General features: G+C 40.1%; 1 protein-coding gene across 1 annotated transcript; it reads left to right on the top strand.

Moving 5' to 3' along the window:
• Positions 1 to 299: 299 nt before the first annotated feature.
• LOC133870274 (adagio protein 1-like) lies at positions 300 to 10,381 on the top strand. The gene is made up of 2 exons (XM_062307363.1): positions 300 to 720; positions 8,394 to 10,381. Exons 1-2 carry the CDS (start codon positions 494 to 496, stop codon positions 10,000 to 10,002), a joined length of 1,836 nt encoding a protein of 611 aa, XP_062163347.1. The 5' UTR covers positions 300 to 493; the 3' UTR covers positions 10,003 to 10,381.
• The last annotated feature ends 564 nt before the right edge of the window (positions 10,382 to 10,945 follow it).

Here is a 10,945-nt window from a genome sequence, read left to right on the forward strand (position 1 = left end):
AAGGCGTTGACGGTTTTAACCCTGAAACTTTTATTAGATGATCTCACCCTCGAAGCAAATGAACGGTTCAGTAGGATTAGCCGGTAGCCAGTCTAGTCCAAAGATGCGGGCCTGCGGCCTACCCACTTCTCTCAACCGGCTACCACTACCAGAGCGTCAAAGGAGCCGGTTAACCAAGAAAAACACGACCGACCGACCGACCCGACCGACCCGACCGACCGACCCATTGCATCCCCAGATTTTTTCCTTTTTAGCACACGATCAATAATAATAGAGAGGCGGTGCGCCCCTCGTAATAAAAACGATAAACAATCTTTCTTTAGCTAAATCGCCAAACGCTGCCCACCATTCATTTATTTTTAATTTTTATTCCCTGCTTTGTTTCCACAGGCGCGCGCACCGCCACAAAAGAGTCTTCCTCGCCGATTGGGCTCATCCAAAATTAACATTAGGGCTTGTTCGTTGGAGGAAATCTCATTCATGGGTTGAAGAAATGGAGTGGGACAGCAGCAATTCGGATCTGAGCGGTGACGAGGACGAGGGTTTCTCTCTCAACGATGGCGGCCCACTCCCCTTTCCCGTCGGGAACCTGTTCCAAACGGCGCCGTGTGGGTTCGTGGTCACCGACGCGCTCGAGCCCGAGCACCCCATCATCTATGTCAACACCGTCTTCGAGTTACTCACCGGCTACCGTGCCGACGAGGTTCTCGGTCGCAACTGGTCTGTTCTCCGCCTCCCTTGTTCTTTTTCTTTTCCATGTTTTTCGCCTTTAAAATTTGCGCTAATTTGGTGTTAGTATTGGGATTGTTTTAGCGTTTAACCCTAGCCCTTTTGTTTGTTCCTGGAAGGATTTTCGGAGATATCACCTTTTTTTCCTCCTCCTTTTTGAGAACCCTTGAGCGTTTAACTCTGTCCAATTGCCTTTCTAATCCCAACATATTCGTTTTTTTATACAATCGCAGCCATATGATATTACTGATGACCTTCGACTCAACCATACATTGAAGACAAATGGGTGTTTATATATGCCCGTGTAAACACACATTCCTATATATTCCCTACACCAGCCACAGCTAAAACCAGCTCTGTACTGGTACCATTCAATCCAACATAAGCGCATGCTGCAGCTATGAAAGACGTTTCAAAGCTCCAAAGCCTCTAACCTACAACATAGTTAGCCCTAGAAGCTGTTTTTCAATGTCAGTGTTAGATAAAAGATTGTGTTGAAATGATGCATTATTTGCTGATGCCTGGCTAGTTTAAGTATCATTATGGATTTGTAAGAGATAATATTGTGAATTTCGGATAGTCTTGTATGAAGCATAACCTATTAGTGGAGGGTTAGGACATGTTATTCTTATGGGGTTAGTTTACCAACTTAAACTTCTTGTTATGGGGACACATTTTTCCTTTTTTCTGGATGATGTGGTAGATAGACATGATGTGGCGTTATGCTGGCGGGTGTGACTTGGTAAATTGTCCACATGGCAGATGAGCTATTAATTATTTGGACATCAAGTTGATGGAAAGACCAATTTGAAATACGGGTAAAATCTAAGGAGCCAATTGTTGAAATTGGAAATTCAAGGACTAAGTTGAAATCACAAGAAAACCTAGAGACTAAATTTGATTTTTTTCCACTTTTTTTTTTTTCCTTGTAGGATGTAGTCTCCTCACCACTAGCATGCCATCACCACCATACGATGCTATTATTTACACCACCCATTTATTTGTGTAGTCGCTTTGTCTGTCATTAATGGTTTTCTTCATTTGCTTTAAAGTATGTGGTACCACATGTGGAAGCACCCAGCAGACTGTAATAGTTTGTCAGCATGTGTGAATTATATGAAAGATTTTTATCTTACTTTATGTCAATCTTAAGTCATTTGGATCAATTTTAACCACCACTGAGTTATGTTGTCCTCATTGCATGACCTTCTAGTAATTGCCATGTTTGCATCCAAAAAAAAGAAAAAAAGAAGCTATGAACTATTTTAGATCATGAATGACATTTAGAAACAATTGTGGTTCTTAGAGGTGATGCTTGGGCAAGATGGCATTTATTTGCTGAAGCTTGTTTATGTTGACATGCTGAAATTACAAACGCTATTTCGGGTTTAAGGTTGTTGAATTGTTATGCTCAAATTATTGTAAGGGTTGTAAATAAGAAAAGAAACTTCATTTTTCAATATATATATCATTAAAAGCTTAAAAGACGCAACTTAAGTACACTGGGAGTATACAAGAGAAACACTTGGCTAAAAAGAGAGAACAAGTCAAGAAAGTCATAAAAACTAAGCAAATTAATAACTAAAGTAGCTGTTCATTGGTAGGTGTTTTGAAAATGAAATACTTTAGTTCTGCCACCGTCCCCTCACATTCTTCAAAAATTCTATCATTTCTTCCTTCCAAAGACATCGCAATAGGCAAGACGAAACCATCTTCCACACTAGTGCGATTTGAAGACTGCCTCCCAACCCTCTCCAACAAGTAAAAAGGTCTACTACTCTTTTAGGCATGGCCCAGGTTACCCTAACATGGTTGAAAATATCACTCAACAAGGAACTGACAATCTCATAGTGGAGAAGAAGATAATCTGCACATTCCCCACTCTTACACATGACACTATTTAACCACAATAACATGGTTATCTATGGTGAGGATATTCCCTAAGTTGGTTGTCCATGCAAAGAACAGTGCTCTGAGAGGGGCCTAATTCCGCCAATTACTCTTCCAAGGGAAGGGGTTGTATCATGAGGTACAAGAACGTCATAGAAAGACGTAACATCAAACATCACTCTCTTGGAAGGGTCCCAACGAAGCTTGTCTTCACCTCTCTGTTTCAATCTAAGGGAATACAAATTAAAATCGAAGTAAAGACATCCACCTCCCAATCGTAAGCATCTTTGATAAAGTTTACATTCCATTGATGGGAATCATTGGATGACTCCCAAGTAATCTGCCACGGAAGCATCTTTTACGCAATAAATACTATTCAAATTCGGTATCCTTAAGGGCTCGATCCTTTTACCACTTTTCATGCTAGAATCTAATTTTGGAACTATCTGCCACCTTAAATCTGGTATGAGTAAAATACTCCCTCAAACCCCTCCCGATATTTTTACACACACCCACCCACCCACCCACCCATGAACCTCATTGAACATCACCTACCCCATGAGCTGCCATATTTGGCATCCATTACGACTCTTCACAAGGCCTCACTCATGCACATTACGCCAAAGCAACTTCTCCAAAAGAGCATGATTGGATAAAAGCAAATTATGGACCCTCAACCCTCCCTTATCGATTGGAGAGCAAACCTTAGACCAGCTTACCAAGTGAAATTTGAACTCAACACCTACCCACCCTATAAAATCTTGTTGTAACTTATTTATGTGAGAGCATCTCCAGCAATAATAACCAAAGTAGCTATTGAAAAAGTACAACATTCTACTTTAGCTATTGCTTTTTCTATACTCTTTTCAATAGATTCTCTATTCTACTCTTTACTTGCATTTAAATATTATTTCTCATTCTTTTTTTATTATATTTTTGCCAATACTCAATGAAAGAAAAAATATTGAATTTCCACACATTCTTTAAGCTACACTGTACGAATGTTGCACTAGTTCAATATTCTAGCAAAATTACACACTTTATGAAAGTAAAGCAACAAAAAACAAAGCAATTGGTCATTAGAAAAAAAAAAAAAATGCAAAAAGGAAAACAAAGCAACTAGAAACATGCAATAGAACTAATAATTCTTAAGATTGACCATGCAATTGCCACATTTGCTTGATAAGGTCGGATTGCAGTTGAGAATGAGTTTGACTGTCTCTAATGTTCACATACCTCTCAATGAAATTCAGAAATTCATGAGTATGTTCGTGAGATATTTGTACATAAGGAGTTTCATCTATTTGTTCATATTAAATGTCACCAGTATCATCAGTATTTCATTCGTCTTTAATAATCATGTTATGCATTATTATGTACGCTTTTATAATGAAAAGTGGGTGGAAGAGAGAATGGGATACATGAATATCATATTGTTTTAGTTTTTCTCAATATTTTATTAGTTATAGAATGAATAGTGAATAGGCTCTACAGCCTATTCACTATTTATTCTATAAGAAAAATAGTCACTTTGCCTCATTTGCTAGATTGGAAAAAATCTTGATAATAGGCAAATTTAACTATTTTGAGGCATTTAACTAGCCTGTTGGAGATGCTCTAATTGGTAACACCAGCAGGAAGGGAGGAAAAAAGACATAAAATACGTAGACAAATTGGAAAGGGTGCACTTTGTTAAGGTGATCCTTTCAGCCTTAGACAAATACATCTTCTTCCACCCTGCTAAACGATACTCAATCTTCTCAATAACACCATTCCAAATGGATTTGATTTTAAAAGGGTCTTCCAATTTAAGACCAAGACACTTCATAGGCAAAAAAGAGATTGCGCATACCAGAATACTGACTAGACCATCAACATTGATGACAATACTTATAGGAACCGATTCTGACATATACATGTTAATTTTCAAACCAGATACAGTTTCAAAGCATAAGAATAAGGGCACATAGATAGCGTAGATGCTTTGGGTTTGCCTTACAAAAGAGCAAGGTCTTATGGAATGCCATCTTCAGCCGCTTCAGTTTGTCTTGGGTTATGCCTCTTCGGGTGGTAGATTTATTCGCTTGTTGGTGGATGGGTGGTCGCTTTTGGAGTGCTATTGTGTGGAAGATGGTTCCTTCTTACCTTTATGGTGCTTGTGGAGGGAACAAAATGATAGAAACTTCAAGGACAAAGAAAGGATGATTGAGGAGCTCAGAACTTTCTTTTCTTATTCTTTATTGAGATAATTGCACCGTTGGTCCCTGTGGTATACCATAATTATTTTTCACTCCCTATGGTTTAAAAAGTTCATGGGAGGTCCTTCTGATATGCAATAATTACAAATCGATCCCTGGCGTCAAATTCTGTTAAAATTTTTAACAGATTCCGTCAAATGCCACGTTAGCGCCACGTGTCGTCATCTTATTGGTGACACGTGGCGCTGATATGTCTAATTTTAATAAAATAATATAAATTTATTAAAAAATAAATAAAAAATACTTATTTTTTTTTTAAAAAAAAAAAGAAAAAAAAAAAGAAAAAAAACAAAAATGGGGAAAGGGGTGGCCAGGCCACCCCCAGCCCATAGGGGTGGCCGCGCGCCACCCCCAGAGGCCGCCTGGGGTGGCGCGCGGCCACCCCAGTGGCCGGGGGTGGCGCACGGCCACCCCATGGCCATTGGGGGTGGCCTTCGGGCCACCCTAGATCTACTAAGGATGGCCCGATGGCCACCCCCGGCCACTGGGGGTGGCCGCGCGCCACCCCCAGAGGCCACCTGGGGTGGCGCGCGGCCACCCCAGTGGCCGGGGGTGGCCATCGGGCCACCCTTAGTAGATCTAGGGGTGGCCCGAAGGCCACCCCCTGGGCCTTGGGGGTGGCCGCGCGCCACCCCCGGCCACTGGGGTGGCCGCGCGCCACCCCCTGCAGCCACTGGGGGTGGCGCGCGGCCACCCCCAGTGGCTGGGGGCGGCCAGGCCACCCCCAAGGGGTGGCTGGGCCACCCCTTCAGCTTTTTTTTTTTGTTTTTTTTTTTTGAATTTTTTTTGAATTTTTTTTATAAAAAGATAAGTATTTTTATTTATTTTTTAATAAATTTATATTTTTTATTACGGTAGACACGTGTCGTCATCTTATTGGCGACACGTGGCGCTGACGTGGCATTTGACGGAATCTGTTAAAAATTTTAACAGAATTTGACGCCAGGGATCAATTTGTAATTATTGCATATCACGAGGACCTCCCATGAACTTTTTAAACCATAGGGAGTGAAAAATAATTATGGTATACCACAGGGACCAACGGTGCAATTATCCCTTCTTTATTCTCTTGGACTGCTGTGTTCCTAGCTCCCTTAGATATTAGCTTTCGGATTTTCTTTTTTTTTTTTTTTTTTTTTTTTTTTCTTTCTGTGTCTTAGACACTTCTCTTGTATACTTGACTGCGCTTTGCATTTTTTAATGATATTTCTTTTTTTTTTTAAAAAAAAAAAAAAAAAAAAATCAAAAGAGCAAGATGTCATTTGTAAATAGAAGATGGGAAATATGAAGCGCACCAACGTTCTTGGATCCCACAAAAAAGCCTGAAAGGAGGATTCCATATACGGCAGCGGATAGCATTTTACTCAGAGCATCTTTAACAATTACAAATGCCAAGGAAGACAAAGGGTCACCCTGTCTCAAACCGCAAGAGCTACTTTTTTTTGATAAGTAGCTGAAAAAGCGCATTGAAGAAATACAATGTGTTATCCAATTACACCATTTCTCCCCAAATCCACACCTCCTTTGTAAGTATAATAAGAACTTGCAGTTAATAGGATCGTAGGCCTTTTCAATATCTAATTTGCAAAGCACACCTAGCTCACCAGATCTGATCCGACTATCTGGGCATTCATTTCCTATAAGAACAGAATCTAGGATTTGCCTATCTTTGATAAATGCATTTTGGGGCTTCGAAATAATCTTCTCTACAACCCTTTTCAACCTATTGACGAAGATTTCGACAATAATCTTGTAGAGTCCACTCACTAGATTGATGGGGCGAAAATATTTAACATCAGCACGGGTTTCTTTAGAATGAGAGCAATGGAAGTGGCATTGAGGCTTTATCAAACTTGCTTTTAACATGAAACTCATGGAACACCCTCGTAACATCTTTAATCGCAACCAAACAAGCTTGGAAGAAGGCCATAGTAAAGCCATCAAGGTCCGGCACCTTATCTCTGTTTATACCTTTCACCACCTTCAAAACATCACTCTCCTCAAATGGACGCACTAACCAAGTGGCCTTCTCCTCATTAATGGAATCAAAAGCAAGGCCTTCCAGCTTGGGCCACCAATTAAACTGTTCAATAAACAATCTAATACAGAAATGCACAATGTGCTCCTTAATCTCAGATTGATCAGAAGTAACTGATCCATTTACCAATAGGGATAAGGCTCCCTGCACGATATACATATAACATATGTATCTATCTCTGTGTGTTTATTTATGTATGTATATTTATAGAGCCTAAATGATAGTTCAAATCTACATTTATATTTCCTTTTTCATCTTTTCTCCCTTTTGTGGTTAATTATTCTTATAACATTATTCTTCATCCATAAGTTCAAGAAATGTTAGTTATAAATTACATATATAATTATTTGAGTTAGGGGTATAGCTTATATATGGAGCTTAATTTCATTTATTAATGCTTAAGTGCTTGGTGCTTCCAAATAATGAAGTGCTACATTCTGGCATCTAGGCTGTGACTGAGTTAGGAGCTGGGGTGCTAATGAGGCGAGCAAAGTGTTCCCTTGTTTAGATTCCAGTTTTTAACTACATCATCTTTTCTTTTTTATGATTAACTATGTTGCGATTTGGAGGCAATTTTTTAGCACAACTTGATTTTTCTATTTGTTATATTCAAATTCTTTTCTTAAATATGTTGTTTCTATTAAATATAGATTTGCATTAATGCAGCTCAGGAGATTAGGAACATATATTACAGCCCAGTCCAAGAGAGATCTCAAAAAGACATCTTTTTGAGATCTCTCTTGGACTGGGCTGTAATATATGTTCCTAATCTCTCCTCTTTGAATCTTTTAGAAGTTAATCTTTTTGAGATCTCTCTTGGACTGGGCTGTAATATATGTTCCTAATCTCTCTTTGAATCTTTTAGATCATGTTAACTTCTTAGATTTTCGACACCTTTAGGGTGGTTGTATCTCTTTTATACTTTTCATGTACGAGGGTTTTGCCTTTTCTCTCAATAAATTATTATTCACTTAAAAATAAAAAATAAAAATAAAATAAAATCTTTGCTTAACTCTTAAAGTTATGGTTCTGAGGATGAATTTGCTAGGGGATGCTATGAGCTGTATTCCTGTGTTTGAGTTCAGGTTTTGTCCCTCTTCAAACCTAAATAATAACCGATATAAAATAGGAGTAAAGTACAAACAAGACTAAAGTACGTTAACTGATAAATGAATAAGACAGTCATTATGGACATGCTAGTTGTTATGCACCAATATTTGTGGTTTATCTTATTCTCACTGGTTATGCTTGTATGACATCCAGATGCTTTCTTGTGGTCTTGTGTACTTTTCTTTGTTCTTATTGTGCTGCGCAATTCTGGGGTTTAGCTTACAGGAATGCTAGTTCTCTCTCTCTCAGCTTATTAACTAATGTAATGATTTTTGGAATTTTTTATTCATCAATTGACTGGATGCTTTTTGCTAAGATGCTTTGCTTAGAATTATTTCTTTCTACTAATATTTGGGAATTTTTTACAGCCGTTTCTTGCAATGTAGAGGCCCATTTGCAAAAAGAAGACATCCCTTAGTGGACTCCACAGTAGTTTCAGATATGAGAAGATGTCTTGAGGAGGGAATTGAATTCCAAGGCGAGTTGTTGAACTTTAGGAAAGATGGAACTCCACTGATGAACAGGTTACGGCTGACGCCTATATATGGAGATGATGAAACAATAAGTCACTTTATTGGAATACAGTTCTTTACTGAAGCAAATATTGACCTGGGTCCGTTTCCTGGTTCGTTGATCAAGGAATCTACCAAATTTTCTGATCAGTTTCGTTCTGGGCTTTCAACCATTCGGCCTGTCACCTTGGGGGACCGGAATGTTTGTCGCGGTATTTGTGGGATATTGCAATTGAGTGATGAGGTGCTGTCTCTCAAGATACTTTCACGTTTAACACCTAGAGACATTGCATCAGTTGGCTCCGTCAGTCGGCGACTGTATGAGCTGACGAAGAATGAGGACCTTTGGAGAATGGTCTGCCAAAATGCATGGGGTAGTGAAACAACTCGTGTTTTAGAGACTGTATCAGGTGCAAAGAGATTAGGGTGGGGTCGGCTGGCAAGGGAGTTGACCACTCTTGAAGCAGCGGCATGGAGGAAACTGACTGTTGGAGGTGCTGTTGAACCTTCACGCTGCAACTTCAGTGCTTGTGCAGTCGGGAATCGGGTTGTCCTTTTTGGTGGGGAAGGAGTCAACATGCAACCCATGAATGACACCTTTGTATTGGATCTAAATTCCAGTAACCCAGAATGGCTACACGTTCAAGTGAGCTCCCCTCCTCCTGGTCGTTGGGGTCATACGCTTTCTTGTGTAAATGGATCTCGCTTGGTGGTATTTGGAGGCTGTGGAACGCAGGGTTTGCTCAATGATGTCTTTGTGCTGGATTTGGATGCCAAGCCTCCAACTTGGCGTGAAATATCTGGATTGGCCCCTCCGCTTCCAAGATCATGGCACAGCTCCTGCACCCTAGATGGGACCAAGTTGATTGTTTCTGGTGGCTGCGCAGATTCTGGAGTACTCCTCAGCGACACTTTTCTGCTTGATCTCTCAATGGAGAAACCTGTCTGGAGAGAGATACCAGTAGCCTGGACCCCACCTTCTCGTTTAGGTCACACACTATCTGTGTATGGTGGCCGGAAAATATTGATGTTCGGGGGTCTGGCCAAGAGCGGGCCCCTTCGTTTTCGTTCCAGCGATGTTTTCACGATGGATTTAAGTGAGGAGGAACCATGTTGGAGATGTGTAACTGGGAGTGGAATGCCTGGTGCTGGAAATCCAGGGGGCATAGCTCCTCCACCTAGGCTTGATCATGTGGCTGTGAGCCTCCCAGGTGGGCGAATCCTGATCTTTGGTGGGTCTGTAGCCGGTCTTCACTCTGCCTCACAGCTTTATATCCTGGACCCAACAGATGAGAAGCCTACTTGGAGGATATTAAATGTGCCTGGGCGACCCCCGAGATTTGCTTGGGGTCATAGTACTTGTGTTGTTGGGGGAACGAGGGCTATTGTTCTTGGTGGTCAAACTGGAGAGGAGTGGATGCTAAGTGAGATCCATGAGCTGTCGCTGGGAAGTACTGTTATCTGATTTATAGGATATAGAATAAAAAGCTGCAGCCAAGGGGGTCTCTAGGAGCCTTCAAATGCAAGATGTGAGATCATTCCAGGAATGAGTGGAGAATCTTCCTTTTGTCACTAATATCTCTTGACAAAAATGTTATTCTAGTCAGGACTTGTACTAGGTGTGGTTGCTCATGATCCATTATATTGTATGGGGTTGTTCTGGCTCGTGATAAACTTTTAATTGAGTTTCGATGAGTGACTTGAGACTTGTCTGTGTTTGTGAGGTTTGTGCGAGACTTGCCCTGCAGCAGTACGTACAATGGATTTATTCTTCCCTGTTAGGTTCGTAGTATTTGACAGACAGGTAGGTTTTTATATATATGTAGAGGTTTTTTAGTTTCTTACTTGCTCTGTTCATGTCTTGCTTTAGGTTCTGTTCTATTAATTGAACCAAAAAAGGAAAAATGCATGTTTATACTATGTCTCTTGCTCGAGTCTTTTATGTGTAATGGATGCTTTGTTCAGCTTTACTGACTGAAAAAATGTCACCCCACTTGAAAGATAATAAGCAATAGAAGCAGAGGCATTTGCTGATATGATCAAGTTGTTTTGGCTGGGATTATCATCATAACTTCTCGTTTGACAAGCAACTTCGTTATATTCTTTTAAATCCCAAAGGCATTTGCCGCCCTGATCTTTGCTTGTTAAGCCTACACCTTGTGTCTATTTTCTTTTCAATTGCCTGATACATTTTCAAAATATAAGATATTGACTGTGAAATAGCTCATTTCTATTTCGCTTAAATGGAGAAGATCCTTGTTCGGTATCTGGCTTCCCCTCCTTCCCCATGAACATATTTAATTTATAGTTCGAAATGTTATTTTTTCATCTCCTATCCATCTTTCATACGTATTTTTTGTTTGTCAAATTTACAAATTTGCCTTGATCACACCATCCCCATTTCCCTC

The sequence above is a fragment of the Alnus glutinosa genome, chromosome 6 (assembly GCF_958979055.1).
Source record: "Alnus glutinosa chromosome 6, dhAlnGlut1.1, whole genome shotgun sequence".
Lineage (NCBI taxonomy): Eukaryota > Viridiplantae > Streptophyta > Magnoliopsida > Fagales > Betulaceae > Alnus > Alnus glutinosa.